General features: G+C 34.4%; 3 protein-coding genes across 6 annotated transcripts; all 3 read right to left on the minus strand.

Moving 5' to 3' along the window:
• Positions 1-2,582: 2,582 nt before the first annotated feature.
• LOC104741437 (VQ motif-containing protein 4) lies at positions 2,583-3,952 on the minus strand. The gene has a single exon (XM_087482992.1). The coding sequence runs from the start codon at positions 3,588-3,590 to the stop codon at positions 2,811-2,813; it is 780 nt and encodes a 259-aa protein (XP_087339118.1). The 5' UTR covers positions 3,591-3,952; the 3' UTR covers positions 2,583-2,810.
• Positions 3,953-5,132: 1,180 nt separating this feature from the next.
• Positions 5,133-6,942, minus strand: LOC104741438 (non-classical arabinogalactan protein 31). The gene is made up of 2 exons (XM_010462312.3): positions 6,136-6,942; positions 5,133-5,690 (listed from the first exon to the last, which is right to left on the minus strand). Exons 1-2 carry the CDS (start codon positions 6,800-6,802, stop codon positions 5,380-5,382), a joined length of 978 nt encoding a protein of 325 aa, XP_010460614.2. The 5' UTR covers positions 6,803-6,942; the 3' UTR covers positions 5,133-5,379.
• A 15,816-nt stretch (positions 6,943-22,758) lies between these two features.
• On the minus strand, positions 22,759-25,809 carry LEC2 (AP2/B3-like transcriptional factor family protein). 4 transcript variants are annotated; one of them, XM_010462314.3, is made up of 6 exons: positions 24,951-25,809; positions 24,768-24,842; positions 23,906-24,006; positions 23,754-23,800; positions 23,560-23,633; positions 22,759-23,251 (listed from the first exon to the last, which is right to left on the minus strand). In XM_010462314.3, the coding sequence occupies exons 1-6, from the start codon at positions 25,443-25,445 to the stop codon at positions 22,952-22,954; spliced, it is 1,092 nt and encodes a 363-aa protein (XP_010460616.1). In that variant the 5' UTR covers positions 25,446-25,809; the 3' UTR covers positions 22,759-22,951. The 4 variants fall into 4 exon arrangements, with proteins under 4 accessions (XP_010460616.1, XP_010460618.1, XP_087339491.1 ...); XM_010462316.3 differs by having other exon boundaries at positions 22,759-23,233; positions 24,951-25,685; XM_087483365.1 differs by lacking the exons at positions 24,768-24,842; positions 24,951-25,809 and adding an exon at positions 24,125-24,267 and having other exon boundaries at positions 22,759-23,233.
• Positions 25,810-26,416: the final 607 nt, after the last annotated feature.

The following is a 26,416-nucleotide window of genomic DNA, read 5'->3' on the forward strand; positions in this document are numbered from 1 at the left end:
TCAACCGATCGAACTAAAAAGTTGAATTTATTCTTATTTTATCAACAAAAGGTTCGCAAATAACCTTGACTAAATGAGAAACCATTTGAGGATTCTTTGCTTAAATTTCCAAGATCGAGGGTAAAATTTCGGGATGTATCCACATGAAACTATGACTTTGAGATCATGGTTCACATATCACATCGTTTTTTCAAGCCAGAAGTTCGATTCACGTTGACGTTGGGAGGGGTCTACGTGGCTACATGGTTTGGACCTCATCTTAGGGCTTACGGCGATGTACGAACCACGAGACCAGAACCTCGTAATCACTAAGAAAATGCGATATATAACAAAATATATACAGTATCGAAGAAAAAAATGAAAATGTATGGCTAGATAGAAGTGTTTTGGGGTCTCAAAGCAAACTTGTTTTTGGATTGGAAAAGCCCAAGTCCGAGCCCAAATAAAGCGGACACCTTCATGCCGTCACCGTAGGAATTAGGAAAAGTGTTTTGGGGTCCAATTTATGATTTTAAATCAAATTTTAATTCAACTTCGTAGTTATAAACAAATCGAAAAGTTCACACCAAAAAAAAAACAGATCGAAGAGTTTCATTACTAATTAAGATCCGTTTTTCATGTTTTTAATTGGAACTGCAGAACTGATATGAAAATGAAAAAAAAAAAAATTATAAAGTTTAGATATGTGTTTTAGACATACAAATTGGATAGATTTTGTTAGTGAATTGGTCAAAGTAGAAAATATAAATTATATTTTATATATGAAAACAAAAAAAAACTTAATAGAGATGAGAGTATATATTAACCGGTCGTACTCAAAACAGCTTCAAGTTCATGGGGGGCAATAAAAGAGCCCTAAGAAAACGTATAATGTTCTCTGCTTAGGCCCATCCTGTGCTCTGACTCAGTTTAGCTAACTGTTAAAAAAATTTGTTTGTTTGTTTGTCTGAGGAAATGTTTGGTAGTTTCGTGGTCACAAGACCCACCTGCACTACTACTTCGTTCAGCACTGTATGGTCTTTTTCCAAATTTCATTAAAATTAAGAAAAGAAAATAGAGAGCCAAAGAAGACTTTGAAGTGAGATGAGAACCTAACTTTGAAAACATTATTGCTATTCACACCACATCTCCATTACTTTTTTTGACTTTTCTATTATTGCTTTATAGTAGTAGTTTTTATATAAATACACTAGTGAACGATATTTTTACAAACGAGCTTTTTTTTAACGCTTTTTTTGTTTGGAATATATTCTTTGTTGTAAAAGAACAAGCCATCTAAATCTTGAAATATACTCTGTAATTTAAGGAATTTAGGTATATAACATCATCAAAAATCCGGATTGGATTCTAGTGGATAAGATTTGCCAATAGAAGAATTAGATTGGATTCTATAGTGGGGAAGATTTACCAATAAAAGAATATAACAGTTAAAATATTTTTACAAATGAGTGAAAGAAAAAAAAAATCTCTTTTATACTTTTAAAAAAGAAATAAAAAATGAGTCCACCGCAATCGTTATCATAGCACCACTAATAGTGGAAATGGGCCACACAAGTTCAACTCTCTTCACATGAGAATTTTAAATATTTTTTGTAGAGAGATGAAAAAAAGATAATAATAGATCCGGTCCACCATGAGAAAGATTGAGTCAAGTTTAATTTTAAAATTTTTACTTTAGTCGTGAAAGACCATTTAATGACAAAAAAATACTAAACAAATTAAGCATTAATCGTTTCCGTAGACCACGTCCCTTTTGTGCAACCAATTGAAGAAGCACCTAACTAATATTTTTGAAAGTTTCTCTAAACAAAAACTTTGACCAAAAGAAATATTCAAAACTAAAGATGTATAAAGAAATGAGATGGGGCCATTTTGCTTGTAATTGCCCATTACCCTCAATCCACATATGCCACTAAAGTTCACCTTTCAACTAAAACATTCACCATGATTTTTTGACCTCAAGATATTATTTATTTAGACCACAACTAAAGATTGTACTCTAAATGTATCCAAACCACAATATTGTTATTGGTATTCTTTTTTTTTTTTTTTTGGACAAATATTGTTATTGGTATTCATTAGGCTAAAAATATAGGTAAAAGGGGTCAAAATCTCAAAACAAAACCCTATCATCAAATATAGTCAAAAAGATTCCTTACCTCTCTTAATTAATACTACTCTCTCTTTAGACAGCTAAGCCCCACTTCCTTCTATCCAATTTACTCTTTCTTTCTTTCTATTTTCAATTTGTATAAAGTATGAAAAAAGAAGATAAAAAAAATATGGTGTGCCCTATTATTTACGAAAAGAACTCCTTTTTCCCATTCATCAACACTTAGCAAAAGAAGGTTGGACCAATTTGGTTTCTCTCTTTAGTCTAAGAACAACAATGTAGGAAGCAACAAATTGTGTGTGCTTGCTTATATACAATTATTACTAGAAGATCATTTCAGTCAAATTGCACAACTAATAACTGAATTCAATATGAGTAGGGGTGAAAAATAATACTAATCTGATATTTGTTTTCGTATTCAATTCAATCAAACACATCACAATAGTTATTGAAGCCAAATAAGAGCATATATCAAAAGCACCATATATAGATAGAGAGAAGAGAGATTAATACAATTGAAAGGGCTATGATTTTTTTTTGAAAATTGAGCAAACATCTCAACATTACAATTCTTTTTTCTCGTATAATAATAATAATTCTCATCAGGATTCATTCATTCATCTCTCAGACTCCCAATTATAATATATATAATTTAAAAAAGAAGATCACAAAAGAAAAGAATAAAAATTAGGGTTCTTCAAGAAGTAGAAGAAGCTGATGAAGAAGAACCTGAGACACGAGGTGAAGTGACAGGGAAAAGAGGAAGAAGGCGTGGCTCTGGATCCATCGGAGTAGTAGCCGGAGAGGGATGCAAATAAAAGCCTTTCTCTTTGATGGCTTTCTCTTCGGGGCTCTGGTTGGATGACCCGGATCGATCGAACGGGTCGGGTATAAGAGGAGTGACGGGGCTGAGGACGAGAGATGGGAAATCGAGGATGCTCGGGGAGAGGATCTCGTGTTTCCGTGGGGAGAAAGCTGAGTTAACCGGGTTAAAAACCGGGTTTAAAGGATTGATTTTGAGGTTCTTCATTGAATTACGACGCTCGTAGAGACGAAACCCTGAAGAAGAAGAAGAAGAAGACTGTTTCTTGTTTGGTACGGCTTTGATCGGAGGGATTGAGAAAGAGGAGGAGGAGGAAGGAGTGGATCTTGTTGTTGTTGTTGGGTCGGGTTGATGATGATGATGATGATGATGGGTGGTCGGGTTTGGTTTAAGGGAAGAACCGTGTTTGGGTCTGTCGGAGGATCCGGTTAGCATCTGAACGACTTGTTTGAAGGATGAAGTGTCTGCTTGAACGAATGTTGTCGGGTACGGGTTTCCGGATTCGGATCTTGTTGTTGTAACGTGTCGGGTTGGAGTTGTGGGTGGTTTGTTGCTCTCACTGCTACTGCTCATACTACAGCTGTTGTTGTTGTTGTGGCATCTCGGCGATGGAATCAGATTCGTCGCTTCTCTGTATCTCGGCGAATTCTCCATTTGTGGTATGTTAAGAGAGAGAGAGAGAGATAAAATTGTGTTTTTTTTTTTTTTTGTTTGAGTTTTGTGTTTTTTGGTTCGGTAAGAAAATGTTTTCGGTGGGCGCTATTGGCTCTTTTTAGTCTCTCTTTCTATATATTTCTTTCGGTCTTCGCTCACGCGTTAACTTTGAGAGTGGTGTACACGCGCCGTCGCCAAAAGAAGGGAAGTTTGATTTTTTTTTTTTGCTATTCTTGTTTGTTTGTGTAGTAGACTCATTTGGTTATAGTCTTCTTGGCAATAAATGATAAAGAGGTATCGAGAGAGACACTATAATTTCTACAAAAGAACATTTAATTTTTAATCGTTGGAACTCAAATTAAACCCAATGATGGTTTTTTTTTTTCTGATGACTAGGAAACTCATTTATGTGACCTTTTTTTTGGTCAATAATATTAATAAATATGTAGACTCGAAATGATGTTAATGGTTAAGTTGATTTTATCTACGTGTCGTGTTTGAATATAAATTGTATTCAATCAGTCAAGAAATGCTTTTCTTGGAAGTAATCTAATCATTGGGGTTTGACTAAGTAAACTAGTAGTGTGGCTCGTTTGTTTGTGGAGAAACACGTTGGGCTTATATAAATTTGGGCTCCTTCTATTTGTTATATTTAATAATCGGCTTCGGTGTGAGTTAAGAAACCTAGCCCTTGTTGTGTGCATTTTATCTGGGCCATGTCTTTATGTAGTTTATCAATATAGTAGCAGTCGATTGTAGAAATGATCAAACCTTTTATGAATCTCTTTAACGAGAAAATATAAGTTCAGTCGCTACAAGACCATAAAGCAACAACATAACAAATTTGATTCCGTTGAACTGACATGTAAAGGCCTAACCAACAACCCGGTTAACAATTTGTAAGAGAGAAGCTCAATTTATGAAACTAAGTCGAATCCTAATGTATGACACCACGTAAAATACATAAAACAAGAAAAGCAAAAGACAAATATATATTTATAGTAATTAGTAAATCGTTCCGCCACAAACCCATCTTGTTAATCACTTTTTCTAATTTCAAAGTTTTCAAACTAGCCGTTTTAACTAAAACTCTTTTATTAGTAGTAGTGAATTATTTCTTGTCCTTGTTTTGAAACTTTGAGATGTGATGGGAAATGATGTCAGCCCCGTGGCCGACAATTACGCAGCTGATTTTTCTCCGAATCCAAGAACAAACTAGAAACCCTATTCGATGATTCCCCTTTCCCATCGAGCTTTTCACCGTTCCTAGTAATCATTTTTTTTTTTTTTTTGGTCTGCAGCATAAATTTTCTTATCTTTTTTTCTAATTTGATCCAAGTTGAATAGAACAAAAAAAAACACAAGCTATTCATTAAATAGGCATTGCAATAGTATACAACTCTATCGTTAAACTAGCGCCTGGACGCTTTCATTTATGGCTTTTAATATTTCTCTTTGTTCATTCAATGTGTTATGTTATCTAATGGAATCACTTCACTCTAGTCATTTGCAAGCTTGAATAAGATCGAAAAATAAATCATCTTGAAAAGCTAGTAGTACTATTTTATTCAAACGAAACTTAATCAAAGTCGTTTAAAAAGAGAGAGAGAATACATCATAATTAAAATCCAAGCATTTCAACTTAAGAAAAAAACTAGCTAACATTAAAATTCCAACGCACATAACTCTCTCACTTTCTCTCACTCACTCTTACACTCTTCTTGAACACGAGATTAATCTTAACACAAACACGACGACGTAATCAAGAAAGTAACCAGAGGGTTCATCTTCATTTGGGGCAAGCCGGGTTAAAGGCAAATGGACCGACGTTAAAGATACCGTAGGGCAGCTTGTTGATCACCACCGTGGATTTTCCTGGGCTTCTCTCAGGCTTGAGCACAGCGCCGACATCTCCACCGAAGAGTTTGGAGACTTTGTTGCACTTGTAGTCCTTTGATTTCACCAAATAGACACGGCATCCTCTGAAACCGTAGTTAGTCACCGTCTTCGGTGCCAACAAAAAGAAGTATCCGTTCTTGTCTGTTGTCGCCTCCGAGATTATGTTCTTCTTGTTCTTGCACACTAGTCTCACAGTAGCACCTGCACGAACCATAAAGAAATAATATATAATTAATACACGTTAGATCTGTTTTTTGAACTAATGGGAATAGTTATATGCTTTTGGGAAGTAGTGAAATTTATGGGCCAGACTGTAAAAAACAGTGACTGATGAGTGCAGAAGTGTACATAGTCACTCTCTTTTCTTTTCTTTTTTTTTCCTCTTTTCGAAACATTGACTAGTTACGTACCAAAAGGTCCCACTTGTAACGTTTTGAAATTTGAATTATTATTATCGAAGTGTGCGTCATGATTTTTGGTATGAAATACGTATTATTCTATAAACAAATATACGTATACAGTACCGAATTAAATGCGTATGCAGGTCGAGTTGTTTCACAAGATTATTACTATTACTGACGTATTTATGAGTGTATGAAATAATTAACGAAAGTGAAAGATAATAAATAAAGAAAATGGTTCAAACCTTCGACTGGTTTAGCGCCTGTGAGTGAGTCGAACGCAGCGTATTTGCAGCTTTTGCAGAAGACTGTACCACGAACGGCGACTAGGCTACGGTTGAACTTAGGCGGGTACACCGGCGGCATAACCGGTGGCTTAGCGGGAGGAGAAACAGGTGGCTTAACCGGGGGCTTAGTTGGGGGCTTCACTGGAGCTTTGGTGGGAGGGTAAACCGGAGGCTTGACCGGAGGTTTGGCTGGTGGGGAAACTGGTGGCTTAACCGGGGCTTTAGTTGGAGGTTTAACCGGAGCTTTGGTGGGAGGGTACACCGGGGGCTTAACTGGAGGTTTGGTTGGCGGGGAAACTGGTGGCTTAACCGGAGCTTTGGTTGGGGGTTTAACTGGAGCTTTGGTGGGAGGGTAAACTGGGGGCTTAACCGGAGGTTTGGCTGGTGGAGACACTGGTGCCTTAACCGGGGGTTTAACAGGTGATTTGGCCGGTGGATGAGGATGTGGGTGAGGGTGGTGGTGATGGGGAGGGTGTGGGTGGTGGTGACCGTGGTGGTACGGAGCCGGCGCAGGAGCTAGAGAAGGGGTTTGAGACACATGGTTCACTTCTTCAGTGAAGGCAGAGGAAGTGAAGCACCAAAGTGCTACAAGACTCACTAATACACTCTTACATACGAACCCCATTTTTTTTGTTTGGTTAGTGATATGAATTGTGACTATGAAATGGGTCTATATATAGGAGAGAGGGTTCACGCTTCTAGTGTCATGAAATAACTCTTTATTTTTTTTTTTTTTTTTTGTAAATAGTAATTTTAAAAACGATCGAAATGAGTTACTCCATTATTAGTTACTTTTTTACTACCACATTAGCCCCTCTTCTTACATTGTACTATTCGTTTTTTTTTGTTACTCTTTTTTCTACTAGACACTCAGATGAAAACTTTATTTATTTTTGTCAAAGTAAGATGAATCATTAGATATTGATTCATAAACTTTTTAATTATGTCCACAAATAAAGTTTCTTAGCTCACCGCTAAACCCAATGTGTTAAAAAGATCTTGACCCATCTAGTAAATATTTAGAATAAGAGACTCGGTGTGAGATTTAGATCGTCTATGTCAAGTTGCAGTATTTGTTTATCGATTATTCTGGCTATATATATGTAATAAATATATACTCTCTGTAATAGAATTTAGAATAGATGATATTTTATTTTATTTTGTATCACAAAGGATGTATTTTCTTTAGTATATTTAATGCATTTTTTATTTTTAAACCAAATAACTATTTAATACTTTTACCTTTACAATACATAATTCAATTCAATGTATGCATGTAAGTGAATGACAAGAACAAAATAACTTCACTATTGTTTTGTTTGTTAAAGGATCTGGATATATAACTTTACTACTATCACTGGTGATCCATCGAAACAGAACATTATTTAGATACTTTAACAAAAGTAATATATTGGAAGAATATAAAATCTGGAGGAATTGTTTTATAGCGTGAATCATTGTAATGTTGAATATGAATTTTCATTATAATTTGTTTTGCGTCCTTTTTGTTTTGACATGATATCAAAGAAAGCACTTTTGTTTTTGACATGATGATATCAAAGCAATTACATGCAAAAGTTTTTGATAATTTATATGTGTGGATTTAGGAAAATCAATGTATTGATAGCTATTTTAGTTGCAGAACCATAGTCGAAGAAAGTACCAACTCATACGGTAATATCATATTTGCGGGAGATGTGTTTCATGTATGATCGAGTAAAATTTTCTGATATTTAAGCATCAGAAATGTACTTTATAATGGGTTTTGCCAAACAAAAAACAAACTCTGTTTTGAAAGTAGTAGAACATTTTGATTGGAGAGCATTGTTGCACAGATTAAGCCACCCTTCTACAAAAGGAATTTAATTTGCAAATGTCCTACTAAACATGAAATTTTTAACTATATGTTTCGATACGTAAGTAGCGTCGAAGTGAGTTTGCCATTAGTTACATTAATTGTGATGAATGCATGGAAACCACATTTTATGAAAATCTGATGTTGTTTTAACTAATTTCTCACAATATATCACTGATGACATCTTTTGCAGACTTTGAGAGTAATTGCTGCGTTACGTTGCACATGTTCCTCAATTGCATAAAATATATATTTTTTTTGTATCATACATCAAAATTTGATCAGGTAACTCCAAAAGTCCTACGCAGACAACTAGCTAGGATCAGTTGCCGATAAACATGATAATAAGTAATACTAAGACAACTCTGTAATACAAATATCACCCATCTCTTAACTAGCCACCATGCTCAAATTTAAATCCATTATAATTGAGAAAACTTTTTCTCAATTAGTTAAAACTGTTACGTTTAGATATTTTTCCTTTCCCTGTCGTTTTTGTTCTTTTCTGTGTTAAATTAATGTTAAATATCTAAAGCGATTCACGAAAAAGGTTCAAACCCACCATTTCTTTCTACAATGATCAATAATATTCACGAACGGGGGTAACTTGAATTATTAACGTTGCGGGAGAACTATGTTTTGTCCGGATAGAGACATGTCATGTTACATTTTCGCGTTACCTGCAAAAGTATGGGAAATATGATAGACGCACCCTATCATTATTTTTTTATATTTTCAAATTAAAACCTATCTTTGGATGCTTTTGTCTAACGTTTCGCTATAGATCATATGACACAATTATGAGCCATAATTGTTTAAATGTTTAAATCGGAAAACGCGAAGATGTGTATCATTACGTTTACAATGTAGACTAATCATTCTTGTCGTTGGAATGATTCTCTTTGCTTTAATGATTTTACTGAATTTAATGAAAACAATAAATACGTCCGAAAAAGTATGCATCGTGAACTTACCACATTTTCCTCCAAAAAATATGGCTACTTTCGTGCTAGTCTTTGTCCTTATATTTTTTGTATGGAGTATAATTTTTCGTTAGTGTATAGGATAGAATCATAGTGTTATAGTTAGGTTTATCAATGTCCGACATGATTGTCGGATCTTCACAACATCAACAAAGGGTTAAGTTCCACAGCAACACAATTTCCTATTCTAACAAAAATAATCAAACAATTTCCCATTGAGAATCTAATACGTTGATTGACAAAAACATTTGGAACCGGTTAAGCACACTATTATTTGGGAGTTGTTTTTAAGAATTTTTTTTGAAACAATTTTCACAGCTAAACACGCCCTACAACCAGCCACAACAACAAAACAACTTTGAAATTAAACCGATAGAGAAACATAAACAAACAGCTTTAAAGATTGAACCACATAACAAAAACTAACTGTCCATTACAATCTCCACCGTTGAAAAGCAAACTTTAAATATCCCGGAGCTGCCCACAAAGTTTTGTGACGATCAAATTCAAAGTGCGATGAACGATCACAAGTTCACAGCCCATATATACACACTTGTGAACGTTCATACATTGTTTCATAGTCTACACATGACATATACTATTACATTGCACATTTAATGTCTAAATCGAAATTCCACGCTTCCTACGTTTTTAAATTTAGGAGCTTGAGTACTTGGGAGTTGGAATCCATTATAATTTAATGAGACTATGATTTGAAAAATGGGGTAATAATTAATAAAATTTTAATGTCAATGTCAATAAATTCACCCACTCGGAGTAGTACTATTTTTTTTTTAAAATATGAAGGTTAGATAGTAATTTATATTCCTAAGTTATACTAACAGTTATGCTTGTGTAAATTTGTATACTTACAAGACTAACGAGGTTATATATTTATGTAGGAGGTTTAAGAGTGATGATTTCAATCCAAATGTGTATTTTTTTTGAATTTAGAAATTTTACCTTCTCCTAATTTATACTAGTATTAATCTAAAAAAGTACTTTTTTCTTGTATTAATATCCAAGCGCTATAAATGTAGAATTATTTTATGGTTTATTGTGCATAGATCTAGATATCAACTCTTACGACCGAATAACATTTAGTCAACTAGGAGAAGGATCCTATCTATTACGTAGTAATTAGTGAAACAAGCTCACGTAGTCACGTGAAATTCTGCAATCATCCTTCGGAGCAAAGCGAGGAGCCTATCCCGGAGAACACCAACGATTATTAAATTTGAACATCTATTTCCCATATTTAACTTTAACTCCAATATATATGCATGGGATTTTCCATTTTAGTGCGATCGTGTTATATCCAAGATCTATAGCGTAAGTCCAATGAGAGAGAGAAAAAAGGAGTCAAATCGCGTAACTTGGTATGCATTCTGGTCTTCTACTCGCTTGTATGTTTTTACTCAGGATCAATTGGATATTGGACTACCTATACATGTAATGTCATAAACCATATCAAATTTGACTGACAAGTATTATTAATATGAAAGTTGTTTGTCATGTGAAATTGATTGTACCCAAGAAACTATATAAATATATTGACTCTACAATTTATTTATTGTAAGTCGATTCAGTCCGACAAGGTTTTGGGTTTGGTATGAAATAGGTTGGGCCTTGTGGTAGGATAAGGTCCGGTAAGCTTCCATCTGTTATCAAAGCCCAGGTACAAGTTCGGGAATACTCTATGACGTGTCGCCTTGTGGACGTGTCACCGTACACAGAACCAGCTCCAAGGTTTGTTGCTCCAAAAGTTGAATGTGAGCTGTAAAGAGAAGCATTCAACGGTTATATAAGGAGAGCACAGGGTGAAGACAAAAGTGTAAGAGGAGCGTGAGTATCAGGCAGAAAGATCTAGAGAGAAAGATAAAGGTTTAGAGCTTATCTTCTTCCTTCTCATCTTGGTGTAAATCTCTCTAGGGTTGTTCATTTTTCTGGTCTCTTGTATTCTGTTTAACGCTTGATATATAAACCTTGAGAGCTGGTTTTAGCTCTCCAAGACGTACCTTGGTCACTTTGACCTTGGGAACTTGTAAATCCTCGTGTATTCTCTCTCTCGTTCTATCTCGTTCCTACACACACAAACAAACAAGTTACTAAACGTTCTGCAACGAAATCGGTTTAAAACACAACATTTATAAATATTATTGAATACCGAGTGTTACTGTGTTACAAGTATACAATATGTGTTGCATCAGGGATTTTATCTCTATTTTTGGGTTTCCATAAGGTTCGGTATTCTCATTAACTGGGTAACGGGTTTCTCTGACAGAGTGACAGGGTTAACTGTCTCAGGTTGATTGAGTTTGGATTATTAAGTAACTAATTTGGGCTATATAATTAGAGAGTATGTGGGCCATGGTTTGAAGAGCTTCGATGTACTTTCAGTTTTGACAGTACAGTGGTAATAGTTTTGCGCTTGGACTAGAATTTAGGCTAGGGTTAGAGCGTCGGACTTACAAAGTCTAGGTTTAGGGTTAGTGTTAGGGAATCAAGTTTGAGAAATAAGGCTGAATAACTTATCTTAGTTTTCTAATTGTGGAAAATAAAATTTCTCTTACTTTCTGTTTTGTCTAATCGTTAGAAAATGCTGTTAGAATTACCGACTTCTATATGTGCATCATCCTTTTCTGAAAACTTGTACGTGACACTCTCTTTTCATCGCGTGCAATGCAAGACAATCTTTCCAAGTAACATATTTTTTAACCGAAAAGTACTTCCAAATACAGAAATAATTATCTATACACAATATAATTTGACAATAGTAACATATTATTGACAAAACATATCTTTCAATTTTTGTTTTTGATAATTTTCCGAAGCTTCCTAGTTCCCACACAAGCTTGTGATTTTTTTTTTTCATTCTTTCATAGCTAACGCCGTACAAATTAGCTATGAAAAAAATATATATTTAAATTTAAGGGAAATTGTAGTGTATAACATAAAAAAAATTATAATTCACCCACTAACTATACTAACCATCAAACTCTTATATACTTTATATTTTATATATTAATTACATAATTAACCTTTAACACTCTTATCTACCACCACACCCACCACCAGTTCATCACCACCTCCGACAACCGACGACCACCTCCGACAACCGGCGACCACCTCCAGTCACTTTCGACCACATTTCGGCAACCACCTCCGACCATATTCCGGCGACAACCTCCGACCACATTCCGGCGACCACCTCCAACCACCACTCCGGCGACCACATTTCGACCACCGCTCCGACGACCACATTCCGGCCACCACTCCGGCGATTATGCCAGCCATTACTCCGGCGACCACCTCCGGCCACCACTCTGACGACCACCTTCTTGTCACAACCTTCGCCGGCTACAATTCCGGCAACCACTCCGGCGACCACCTTCGCCGGCCACAATTCCGGCCACCATCACCACCATCACCACTTGGGTGTAATAGGGTAATCTCACAATATCCTTTGATTACTCACTTAATTTCACATATTATATGGCTATATTTTTCATTAAATTTGCCATTATGGCTAGTAGGCAAATTCACCATAAATTTAATGAATCAGTGGAGTTGCGCCATGTTTGTTTTGTTGTGGTCTAATGAGCCGGTTCTAAGTATTTTTATGTTTAAAGCCAACATTTTTTGAACCCATTAACAAAAAAAGACTCAAAAAGGTTCATGAAAAGTTCAAATTGTGAACTTCTTTGGTTTATAAACTCGGGTTGACCATCTCAACGTCTTTTCTAAAATTGATGCCATTATAGCATATGTATAATTATGTCTAAAACACCTGCTTCATTGGCTATAGCCCAAAACGGAGCATGTCATAATAGTCTACCCGTATAATCACTCAAAATCCAACGTTATTAGAGTCCAATATGTTCCACATCGGTTGGGATAAAAATATTCGGATAATATATAAAAGATGTGATAACTCTCCGCTTATGGGTTAGTTTTTAGATTAAGTTAATCAGTACCCATGATTGGTCCAACAAATTTCCCTCAAAAAACAGTTTTCCACCGGTGTGACATGAATGTATGCTTTTTTCAATGTGATATTTCCGAAATCTTAGATTTGCGAGGTTCTGTTTGAACCGTTTCGTCCCACCCACATCTAAGGAAGACTTATTAGAGTACAAAATGTCCCATGCATGTCCTTTGTCAACAAATATGTTATTATATATGATATATCATCGTTTTTATGGTTTTTAACCATGACATAAATGTACATTTTGAGTTTTTTAATTTGTTTTATAGGATGTTTTAGAGACTTTACAGGTTTTATAAGATTTTGGCATGGAATGAGCAAACTGGAGCAATTAGAGGGATTTTGGAGCCGAGGAAGGATGAGAGTGTCGATTGACACTGCCTTGGCATCGATCGACACCTTGTTTAGCCGAGAAAGAAGCAAGTTTTGGAAGTTTACAAAATTTGTCCGAAGTTTTCCATATTTGCATCATTAGTCCCTGGACGTGTTTTAGGACATGTATATATATATATATATATATATATATATATATTGTTTTTAAGTTTTGTAAACCCTGAAGTTTGATTATAGCAAGTTTTATTTTCTGCAATCATGAGAGATATTGAGAGCTTTTGGGAGAGAGATATGAACTCCTTTGAGAGAAGAATCCCTGAACTCCCTTCTTACTCTTTTAATATATATTGCTTATTATTGAGAATGATGTTTTGTTCTTCATTGAATATGTCTGAGTAGTTTGCTTGTTAGGTTCAGGGTTTTTTTCACATAGATTTTATAATTTATTAGATCTGTTTATTTAGGATTCATTATCTTTCTAGATCTTCATCACATGTTGTTCTTCATATTAATCCTTGATTGGTCATCTAGAATTAATAACTTAGGAAAATAAATTGATACGAGAATATAATTGATTTTCCTGACAAAACCTTTTGATGATCAAAATTACTTCTTGCAAAGAGATTTGATTTAGTAATTTTGTGAACAATCTAAACATGTTTTCAAAGCTGATTTTTAACCTAGAATTTTACCAAAGAGATTTGGATTTTCTGTTTTTAATTTTAAATAATATTTGCAGTGAGAACTGATTTATTTTACAAAAAAGTTTGAGTTCTAGATCTGATTTTTAATTGCTTGAATCCTATTTAATTATTGATTTAATATTTCATAATTTCATGAGAAATTCCCTACACCTAACTTTTTGATCCTTGAATTTTCACAAGCCTTTATTTAATATTTGCATTGTTTATTTTAATTCAAAATATTTTGTTTAGCTTAATTATAAAACTCTATAATTTATTGTGTAGTCTTGAGTCCTTGTGGAATTCGACTCCTAAGTACTACAATGACCTCTTAATTTGAGAGAGTAGCTCTAGGGTTTAATTTGAGCATATTAAATTTTGGCGCCGTTGCCGGAGAATCTTTGATCTACCATAGATTTGAGTTTTTAATTTTGTCTAAATTTTTCTTTTTATTTTCTACTAACACGTTTTTGTTTTTCTTCTCTTGTGTGTTTTAGGTACATGCCTAATAAGCCTAACACAAAGAGCAACAAGACTAGTCCTACTGTGAAGCTTACAAATCAAGAGTTGGGAAAACTTGAACGTGAAAACCGAAAAGCAGCCAAATCAGCAAAGATGGTCAATCCAATCATTCTGAGATTTGATGAGGCTGGTGTTTTGAGGGATCAAGAGTGCCACTTGCGCAATGAGCAGGGTCAAAAGATTGATGCAGAAGGCAATGTGATTGCTGAAGCTGTTGTCGTTGACGAGCAAGACGATGGTGTCGATCGACGCCAACTGGGTGTCGATCGACACCCCCTTCCAGCAGACGGACGTGGAGCTGCAAGCCACATAAAAAATCCAGTTCGAAGACAGGAGCATAACCTGGACTTGATCAGGACCATTGCAGACTTCAACAGAGCTGACCTCGTTTATCAGAACCAATCTGAAATTGTTCCACCACCATTTCCAAGGAATGATTTTGAGCTTAAGCCTACATACTTCCAGCTAGTTAGGCAAATAACTTTCTCAAACCTGCCCCATGAGAAACCTATGGACCACATTGAGCACTTTGAGGATCTTGTGACCAGTATCAAGGCTAATGGAGTGACTGAGGATTACATATACTGCAAACTCTTCCCATACTCACTTGCAGGAGAAGCATCAATGGTTGAAGCAGTTGCCACCCGGTTCATTGACAAAGTGGCAAGACATCAAGGTGGCTTTTCTCAATTATTTCTATGATGATACAATGTCTGATGAGCTGAGAGTCAAGCTGTCCTACTTCAAGCAAAGACCAGATGAAGCTTTCAAGGCAGCTTGCGTGAGATTCAAGGCTTATCAGAGGGACTGTCCACACCATGGTTTCTCAAGAGTTCAATGGCTGAGTATTTTCTTCAGTGGGTGTGATTGGGAGTATCAGATAGCTTTGGATGCTGCAAGCCATGGAAATTTCAAGATGAGATATCCAGAAGAAGCTGAGAATTTGATTGAGAATCTTGCTTCCAGCAATAGCACTAAGAGAGCAGATGCTGAAAGGAAGAGATTGCATGGAGGATTTGATTCAAAACAGCTAGCTTCTGTTAATGCCAAGATGGATTCAGTTCACAATCTTCTAGTGGGTAAGAAGTCAGTCCAATTTGCTGTTGAGATTGAGACATTTGAGCCAGAGCTAGAGAATACAACGGAGAATGTCAACTACGTGTATGGAGCTGGGTATCAAGGGCAGAGATTCGGTAATCAACAAAGCAACAAGCCGTACAGTGGGAACTCTTCAGGTTACACTCCTAAGCCGGATTATCAGAAGCAGCAACAGAACAATGGTTATACTAGAACATATGGGAACTCATCTTATCAGTCTCCTCCTCCACAGACTTCTTCTGAGATTAGAATGGACGCTATGCTAGAGCAACTTTTGCAAGGTCATGAGCAGTTATCAATGACATTCAATGGGTAGATTGATAATGTCTACACAAAGATTACTGGAAGAATTGATGCACTGAATGTACATGTTAAGCAGTTGGAGAGTCAAGTGGCACAAACTGCTGGGTCTGTTAAAAAGCAAGAGGGTTTTCTTCCTGAAAGAACTGAATCAAACCCCAAGCATGCTTGCAATGCCATATCAGTGAGAGATGAAGATGATGGTGAAATTGTTTCTGCAGAATAAGGAGAAAAATCGACGGAGATGTCAACTCCAGATGACGGTGTCGACCGACACCACCTGGGTCGGTCGACACTCATCTCTGACAGAAACCAAAGTTGCAAAATCTCAGGTTCCAGCTGATGAGAGGGTGTACCAACCGAAGATTCATTTTCCTAAGCCAAGAAGGTTCAAGCAGGAGCTTGAGGAAGCTAGATGCAAGGCAATGATGGATAAGGTAATGATTGAGATGCCTTTAGTTTATGTAGTCAAGTTTTCTCCTGGACTTAAGTGGTATGTGAAGAGAATGGTGTCCAATGGTTTGAGCCCTAAAGAAGGAGCACTGCTTACCAAGGATGTCAGTGCAATTCTTTTGAACCAGCCTCCACAGAGGAAGAAAGAGAAGAAGCAAGGGGTAGTTGTCTTTGAGAAAGTGAGTGCAATGATCCAGAGTAGGATTGCAAAGAAGTTACCATATCCTGGAAGTTTTGTGTTAGATTGTTCTATCTCCACAGGAAGGTTTGCTCACTCACTTTGTGATCTTGGCTCTAGCATCAACTTGATGCCACATTCTGTTGCTCTGAGAGTTGGGATGGCAGATTTTAAGCTAACTCAGATATCTCTTATCTTAGCTGATCGATCCCGAAGAATCCCTGAAGGTGTTTTAGAGGATATTCTAATTAAGGTTGGAAACTTCATGATTCCCACTGACTTTGTGGTGCTGAAGTATGATAAAGAGCCTAGTGATCCTCTCATATTGGGAAGATATTTCTTGGCTACAGCTGGTGCCATCATAGATGTGAAGAAGGGTCATATAACACTGAATGTGGAAGGTTTGGTTATGAACTTTGAGATGGATAAGCTGAGGAGAACTCCTACCATTGATGGACAAACATTTTTTGTTGAGAAGATTGCTTAGATAAGCTGCAAAGAAGCAAATACACGAGCATCAGGCTTAGTGTTGATCAACACACCATCAATGTCGGTCAACACCCCTCCACGACCGAGCCCACACTTGACCAGAATTGAGAGCTCGCAGGACATTCTCTATGCTTTAAGTCAGAAAACTATTCTAAGATAGAAAAGTCACCACTCCACACTCCAGAGTCCACAGGTAAGGCCAAGGTATGCATCTTCTTTACCCAAACCTTCTCCTATCATCAATAAGAATTTCAAAGGTACAAAAACTGTTTTGCAGTTATCCAAGCCACGAGATTATCGTAGAGCGCTTGTTTCTTTTGTTCATGATTTTGCAGGACATAAAAGAAGCAATGTTTTTGCTTTTGAGAGTGAGTCGAACAAAAAAAAAATTGTTTTATTGAGTCAAAATTTTTGTTTAGGGCTATGATTTTTCTTTTTAGTGTATTGCCGTGGTTGATTAATGCTGCAGATTGAGTCCACAAATCTGACTAATGAAAAATTCAATGGCTGACCAGTAAACCAGAGACATCCGAATTTCCAACAGAATCCATAAAAGCCTGAGGTAACTTCTGCACTTTTCTTTTTAACTCATCAAGGAGATTGATGTTCATAGAGCTTGACTCCTTGTTCATACCTGACAAGTAAGATTTTCAAAAGAAAATGGTACTCCTCTCCCTTATTCAAGTTAAAAAAAAAGTCCCTGAGAGCTTTGTTTAAAAAAATGAGTGAATAAAAGATGAGATGATTGATCAGTTTACAGAGGTAGGTAAATTACATGTGGCCTCATTATTCTATTCTTGAGTCAAATGATCACACAAAGCTTGGAATCGAGGGGTAGGTAAATTACCGATGACCCCATTATTCGCCTACAATTTTGAGAAAAAAAATAATAGTAAAAAAAAACAGCAAAGCAAAGCTCAAATGGAAGATAAGAATAGAATATGTCTAGGGGAGAGAAAGAGTACCACATGTTGTAAAAGTTATATCTTGCTTGTTATGGTATAGTACGGGAATGAGTCTATAAGGTTCTTGACATTAATCAAATTGATGAGACCCACCGATGAAGGCTTAATGGAGGAAGTAGTGAAATTTGGTTTGAATTTGGGATGCTATGAAAGTCAACGGAACAATTCAGCTAAGGAAGAGAACTTGGAGCCGTGGAAGGATGAGAGTGTCGATCGACACTGCCTTAGCATCGATCGACACCCTGTTTAGCCGAGAGAGAAACAAGTTTTGGAAGTTTACAAATTTGCCCGAAGTTTTCCATATTTGCATCATTAGTCTCTAGCCCGAAGTTTTCCATATTTGCATCATTAGTCTCTAGAACTTTGCAAGAAGTTCTTACTCTTTTAATATCTATTGCTTATTATTCAGAATGATGTTTTGTTCTTCATTGAATATGTCTGAGTAGTTTGCTTGTTAGGTTCAAAGTTTTTCACAGGGATTTTATTATTTATTAGATCTGTTTATTTAGGATTCATTATCTTTCTAGATCTTCATCATAGGTTGTTCTTCATATTAATCCTTGATTGGCCATCTAGAATTAATAACTTAAGAAAATAAATTGATATGAGAATATATTTGATTTTCCTGACAAAACCTTTTGATGATCAAAATTACTTCTTGCAAAGCGATTTGATTTAGTAATTTTGTGAAAAATCTAAACATGTTTTCAAAGCTGATTTTTAACCTAGAATTTTACAAAGAGATTTGGATTTTCTGGTTTTAATTTTAAATAATATTTGCAGTGAGAACTGATTTATTTTACAAAAAAGTTTGAGTTCTAGATCTGATTTTTAATTGCTTGAATCCTATTTAATTATTGATTTAATATTTCATAATTTCCTGAGAAATTCCCTACACCTACCTTTTTGATCCTTGAATTTTCACAAGCCTTTATTTAATATTTGCATGTTTATTTTAATTCAAAATATTTTGTTTAGCTTAATTATAAAACTCTATAATTTATTGTGTAGTCTTGAGTCCTTTTGGAATTCGACCTCTAAGACCATCTCCAATGGTTTTCTCTATTTTTTCCTCTATAAAAGAATATTCCCAATAGATTCTATTTTTATTTTACAATTAATACCTTTTATTTTTAAAAGTTGCAAACTAATCCATTTTACTTTAAATTTTGTAACACTTTCATAAAATTATCTTTTGCAAATGGTAGTCTCAATATTTTAGAATAAATATTTATACTTAAATTTTTATAATTAGTTCTTAAAAATACTTATTTTATTTATTTTGGTCATAAATAAAAGAAGTTAAAGATTAAGAGGACTACTTGGCAAATAAAATAGTTTACCTCTATTTATAGAGGAAAAAATAGAATTCCTCTATAAATAGAGAAAAAATAGCAATATCTATTATAGAGGTGAAAATAGAGTACTATTGGAGCAAAAATTACTCAGTAATAGAGTATAGAGGCAAAAATAGAGTATCATTGGTGATGCTCTAAGTACTACAGTGGCCTCTTAATTTGAGAAAATAGCTCTAGGGTTTAATTTGAGCATATCAATATATATACAATTATTTGGTAAATCTCAAAAATTGATAAAAAAAACATATCTCCAACAAATAAAATAAAGATTGTTTGCTAACAAAATGTTAAAATATCTTCCGGCTTATAAAACTCAAAACGAATCTTTGGTAAATTACACTAATATACATCAATACAATAAAACTAGAAGGTGTTGCTCTCCTCTTTTGACACGTGTTGACACATCAATTAAAATTATTAACCAATTAAATTAAAAGAAATAATACAGATCAGCTTACAATTGCCACACTGGACACATAATTGTCTTCTCTTCATCGATCGATTTCAGAAGTTAGCTTATTCTTCTTATGTCAACCTAACAAAATTGTTTCTCTTCTGCGCATCTCAATTTAAACTCTTATTCTTGACAATTCCGACGATCGCATAATCGGTGATTGCTTTAGTTTGTCTAACTATGATTCTTCTAATTTTTGTTTCCAGTTAACAAAATTATGTTCTTTTATGTCTCTTAATTTGGGGGATTGTGGAAGATTTCTAGGTTTTCAGTTTGAGATGGATTTTTGATATAAGTTGTGTTTGAAACTTGAAATTGGAGGAGATCCAAGGGAGAAAAAGAAGAGTAAGCCAGTGAAAGAGGACACTTAGAGATTATACACGTCCAAGGGAGAGCATGTTAGACAAGGTTATTACCGAAACCAGAAACATGATTAGTCATCTATGGTGTGGGTGAAGAAGGGTAAAAACGATCATATTTTTTCTGGACGTGACGATCGCACAAAGTTCGGATGACGATGTTGGTGCTTGATTTTTATTCTGGTCTAACTATGATTCTTCTACTTTGAGTTTCCATGTAACAAAATTCTATGCTTTTATGTGTTTTACTTATTGAAGAAGACTTCAAAGCTGTGAATTTGAGATAATTTTTTTGATATAAGCTATGTGTTTGAAACTTAAAATTACTATGAATGTTGGTGAAGAGAAGAGTCAAGAAGTCTCTTTAAGCGGCTTCAGCGTTTTGTTTGCTCTTCTCCTTCACGCGTCTTTGCTTTGAAACTTGCTCATGTTTTTTTCTCTTTCATGGTGGTTAGTTTCTTCTTCTTAAGTTTGGTGGCTTCACTTTTGTTATGACTTTACCAATGTGATATATAATATCTTTGTTTACTGATTTGGGTTTGAAAGAAGCTAGAGCATTGCTGAAGAAGACTTGTGCGATTTGGAAAGTTGGATTGTTTAAAGAAGAAGTGAAGCTTTTGTTGATCGATGAGAACAAATGCAAGACTTTTAAAAACTCTAAAGCATTTAGAATGTCTCTGCAACTTTATCTTAGTGTATATGCAACTTTAGCTTCAAAAACCCTTTTGAGTTTAAACAATATATAACTGTTTGTTATAGATTACAATAACCTACAGATTTTCTTGTGATATACCTTTTCAGTGTTTTTGAATTTGTTGTAACTGTTTCTTAATGCAATAATTAATTCTTTGTTAATGAGAGAAAGGTTTGTTAATGAGAGTTTATAAACCTTGTAGTTATTGCAAGCGACTCCGTGGAAGGAAGAGGCAAAGCTGGAGCAAAGATTTGAGAAGAATGATTTAGTCCAGTTACAGAGGTTATTCGCCGAATCTTTTAGAAACTGTGCAAGATAGAGAGGAGCGATCTCCACAATGATCATAGTTCAGACCCATAAGACCATGAGTAAAGTACAAGATAAATCTCCACAAGTTAAGTATAAGGAAAAATATAAAGAAATAAGAATAAGTAGCAAGCAGGTTGAAGTATCAGAAGATAAAACTCTGTTTGAAAAACTAGCAAAGCTAAGACTTACAAAGTAAGTTAATTAATGCTTTGACTGGACGTGATGATATGAACAAGAGCATGATAGTAGCAACCCGACAAACAAACAAACACCACAAAGACTTGAAATTATATATTAAGATTCTTAACACACCATTGTCTTCCTGACTTTTTTTTTTTTTTTGTCAAACTGTCTTCCTGACTCTTGCAGCAATATTTCATCTTATCGAAGATAAATCACAAATTCACACCTGGCACTTAGCAAGGAGAAGGAACACCCGAAGTAGTTCTACGCTCAAAGTGTAACTCATACTGTTAATAAAAGGAATACGTAGTTACTTGTATTGAATGTTTATCACACTAACGATCAAAAAAAAAAAAAAACTATTAGACTTACACATCCTAACAACCTATTGGCTATTGACTATTGGTAATATGATAATTGTAATATGGCATAGGTTATTGAATTCAATATTACTATAATCGATTGAAAAAAAATATGACAATTTTTTTATATATCTAATTGGTTCCATCTTTTTTTTTTACAAAAATTATGAAAAAAATAAACACACGTACTACTGTCAGAAGATCCATGATGTTAAATGGAAGAAAAAAAACAGAGTTTTCTCTCACTCCGAAAGAAAGAGAGAGTTAAGAGTAAGAAGCTTCTCGGTTTAACAAAATAATTTGATTTTGGTAATAAATTTATCTACGAGTCCAGTTCGTTGTTTTTTTATGGTATTTCTTAGTCTTTTCTTTGTTTATTCTTTTAACTTTATAAAAAAAATTGGGTCTCCCAAGTCCCAACTTAGTTAGACAAAAGAAAAATTGTTTGATTAGAATAACAAAAAAATAATAATGATGCAACAAATAATAACTGAAATACAAAAACAAAAAAATTACCATTCCATGATAAAAAAAACTTTATTAATTATAATAAGGCAATTCTTATAAATACCACTAAAATATGTTTTCTAAAAAATACCACTTTTAGTTTTATTTTCAAAAATAACACAAAAATGATTTTTTTTCCAAAAATACCACAAAATTAAACTAAAGTTTTATATTGAAAACTAAACCCTAAATCGTAAATACTAAATCCTACACCCTAAACACTATACCTTAAATCTAAATTTGTTAACCCAAAACCTAGAAAAATAAATTTTACTACTAAAAATTCAGTTTTTTTTGTGTTTGTAGTATTTTTCGGAAAACATTTTGTGATATTTTTGGAAGAAAAAATTCAAATATGATATTTTTGAGAAAAAAAATTAAATATGGTATTTTTGAAGAATTCCTCATTATAATATTTGATTCTAAACAACACAAAAACAAATATTATTTCAAAAAATAAAAAACAAAAAAATAATAAAATAAAAAATCTATGCCGCAGGTACCAACCTAGTAAATGATAATTTCTCTTAATTAAAAAACTTTTCAGTACATTGTTAACAAAAACAATATATGGATATGAATCTCAAATGGGGTAAATCTCAGATGATGAAATATACTATCTTCTTTTCTTTTAATCTCTCTTCTTTGTATAGCCCAAGTTCCATTTTCACATTGGGGTACCTATATGAACTTCCACTACATCACCACCCAATGTCGTCAAAGCTCACTTGATCATCGAGTGAACCCACGTGCGCATAATCCACAGATGGCAACGAGGACGCGGCTTGATGGTGCTGATGATCAATGGTGAGGCCCATAAGATCGTTAGGGTTGGGATAGTGATCGTTTAGATTTCCGATGAGCATTGCAATAGAAGCTTCTTCTTCGTCTCCTGGCATGAAATCATACATTATCTCTTCGTAGTGGTTCATCTCGTTCACTTTCATCGACTCAACTCCTCTTCCTCCATTTTGTCTTCCCGGCTTTGTAACAGCGAAGTACTTTAATAAGAACAAGTGAATAAGATATTACACACACACAAAATCATAAGTCATAACCAAACCAAATTAACCCAAAAAAGGAAAATTATAAACTCGATGTAACTTAATGTTATCATTGACAGGAAAAGGCCAATAAAAGGGCAGTGAAGTTTTTGTCTGTATGCTTAACAAACTGAATTCAATGACTACTTTTCAGATTTCCAATTTCAGTCTACTAATTAATAAATTTTCAACTTATTTTTGTCTTTTTATAATAATAATAATAATTAAAAATATAGGGGAAAGGGAGTTAACAAGAGAGTGCTCACGAGATTCTTGCTTTCGTCCTCGTATATTGTTAAAGTATCTCCCGACTCTACTCCATTTTGCCTCACAAATTCTCCTTTAGTTATGACCACAAAAAATAAAATAAAAAAAATCCATATAAGTAAAAGAGTAGTTTTACATGAATTAATAGTATTATATACTTTTGAATGAAATGATGTTGAATTCCTTAATTTACCTGTGTTTTCGAGGACATACATTCTGCTCTTGTTATTGGACCAGAACCTATGGCATTAATAGTCTTTCTAGTCGTAAAATTATTCGCTATTGATAAATAAAAACAACTCGAAATCTAACAAGAAGTCGTAACAAAAAAGTGATGAGACTAACTTGTATTTGAAAGACCAAGACTGCAAAGAGAAAACATCTCTCATCTCTAAAACGATTCCTTCTTTATCAGATAACTTCGGAAGCTTTCCTTCGGCTTCTCTCTGCAGTCCATAGATAAACGTCTTTCTTACTTAGAAAAATAACAACGATCGATATGACCATTATCATTAAAATAACTTTAAATTAATGTTTATTTAAAACCAAGATATGTAGTAGAACCTTTTCCATGATGTTTTTTTTCACTTTCCCATGCCATATAATGGTTTCTCGAGGTAAATCATTTAAGAGAATCCATTTAATAGGAAAGGCATATTGACGACTTTCCATTTTCTTCGACCCCATAATTTAAAATAAACTCATTTTCACATCTTCATCTTAGTTAAATATAAATGAATAGCAAAAATTGTGAGCCATACATAAATAAGTTCAAACTTAAACTAGTCTACAAAACTTTAAATTAATTCATATATACACTACATGCTAATGTTAAAATTCAAAATACAAAATTACGTACAGAAACCAAACTAATTTGATTCTATACTCATGTTTCATACTCATCTTGTTTTTCGTGCGATTACTTTTAAAGACGAAAAAACTTATTATTGGTTAGACAAATACTACTAAATATATTAGTATGAAAATGAAATGTGAAATAAAATAGTCAGTGAAACTGCATAATGAGAAAATCTGTGGCCACAATGATTTGTGTGCTATGTTCCACAAAATCTTATTTATAAAATGGTGGTAGTCAAATCCTATATTCTCCTATAATGAAATGTTGAGTTATTTTGAAAACGAAGAAAAATAATGAAAACAAAACGAACAAATTTCTGAGTGAACTGAATTGAAAGAATTTACATACCTTTGGGAGAACTATCCGCCCAAGTGCCCCAACATCGCTGTTCTTCAAAAGCTTCACACACAAAACCCTAAGCTTCTACAACAACCAACAATCAATTTTTTTTTAATAAAAAAATGTATCGTAGAGACAAATATAAACACAAAACCGTATAAATTCAAAATTTTGGACCAGCAAAAACAAAACCTTGTTATCGAAAGTGGAGTGAGGGTAGTGATCTTTTCTCTCAGGGATCTGCACATTATTTTTCATGTTAAGCATCATCACCTGTCTCTTTGAATCAACCACCTCATCTGGACTAGAATTAGGGCTAGAGTTGTTTCTTGATCTGATCATCGCGTTCTTCCTGTTGATCCTGGCCATCTTCGTCGGATCAAGAAACAAGCCACCTCTCTCTGGTCTCAAACAAGGATTAGGATTACTAACCAAAGAACAGAACTCACTTCCGGTTTGTGAAACCGGGATCTGAGGATAAGCATCGGATGAGTAAAGCGGCTGATGAGGATTCATCACGGCTGCCATCTGCTCCACCGGGTAGGAATACAACAAGTGATGAGGCTCAGCCTGATGATGATCATAAGTAGGCATCGTTGTTAAGTGCGAGAGATTGTTGTTAGCATCCATAGCGAATTCTTGGACAGAGTTTGCGTTAGAAGAGGAAAAGGGGAAGAAGTTATCCATTTTTCCCGGGGAGAGAGAGAGAGATATGAATGGGGGGGGGGGGGGGAAGAGAGGTCGTTGGGGAGATTGATTAGGAGAGAGCGAGTGAAGGAGAGACAGATGTTGAAAAAAAACACAAAAAGAAACGAGTCAAAATGTTGCAGATGGTTCGATGTTGCAGCTTATGGGGATACCCATCTCACCACTCACACAAGGAGAGAGATATGAATATATAGAGGCTAAGACATATACATACATATGTATATGTGGCGCCAGATTGTGTTTGAATGTATATAATGGTTTTTATGGCACAGAAGACCACGAGAAGCTCATTGGCTGTTTGTGTTGTTTTTTTTCTGAGAGATAGAGAGGACTCTTTTTATTTATTTTTGAGTTGCCTGGCTCTCATCCTTATATTTACTCTGTTAAAGGTAATCCTTAATCTAAAGTTTTATAATATTGAAGTTTTTTTTGTTGTGCAAACATTATTTAGTTCAAACATTGAAAAAATGAATCTTTGCAGCTTTAGTAATTGGTTTGATAGTTGGCATATTAAACTTTGAGGAAACTCAATTAACAACCATTCATGTTTCGTCAAATATAAATTTACTCCCCATTAATATTCTTGTCGCTTGTACATATTTCAGAAAACGGTTACTTATTATAATAACCTTAATTTAGAAAACTTTTGAATTCAAAGACGAAAAAGACAAATCCATTTACTTTAGAAATGATTTAATATTTACATATTAAAATTTAAAAGTTACGAAAAATTTCATAAATTGTTACTCGTATTTGGTTGAAACTCAATTAATCGTCATATGTACCATTTTATAAACATACTTTGGGAAAAACTTTCTTTTCGATATATAAATATATTACTAAAGTTTTAGATTTCGAAATTCAATTTTGTGGATATATATATATATATATATATATATATATATATATATATATTCTAAATCTAATTATTCGGTTGGAACAATATCTCT

Source organism: Camelina sativa, chromosome 14, assembly GCF_030686135.1.
Source record: "Camelina sativa cultivar CO46 ecotype springtype chromosome 14, ASM3068613v1".
NCBI lineage: Eukaryota > Viridiplantae > Streptophyta > Magnoliopsida > Brassicales > Brassicaceae > Camelina > Camelina sativa.

Coding starts and splice junctions, on each gene's coding strand:
- LEC2 (XM_010462314.3), bottom strand. CDS start 25,445: ATGGATAACTTCTTCCCCTTTTCCTCTTCTAACGCAAACTCTGTCCAA. Junction 24,007..24,767: donor GGCGGATAGTTCTCCCAAAG/GTATGTAAATTC, acceptor TATGGACTGCAG/AGAGAAGCCGAAGGAAAGCT. Junction 23,252..23,559: donor AGGACGAAAGCAAGAATCTC/GTGAGCACTCTC, acceptor TTCTTATTAAAG/TACTTCGCTGTTACAAAGCC.
- LOC104741438 (XM_010462312.3), bottom strand. CDS start 6,802: ATGGGGTTCGTATGTAAGAGTGTATTAGTGAGTCTTGTAGCACTTTGG. Junction 5,691..6,135: donor AGGCGCTAAACCAGTCGAAG/GTTTGAACCATT, acceptor TGGTTCGTGCAG/GTGCTACTGTGAGACTAGTG.
- LOC104741437 (XM_087482992.1), bottom strand. CDS start 3,590: ATGGAGAATTCGCCGAGATACAGAGAAGCGACGAATCTGATTCCATCG.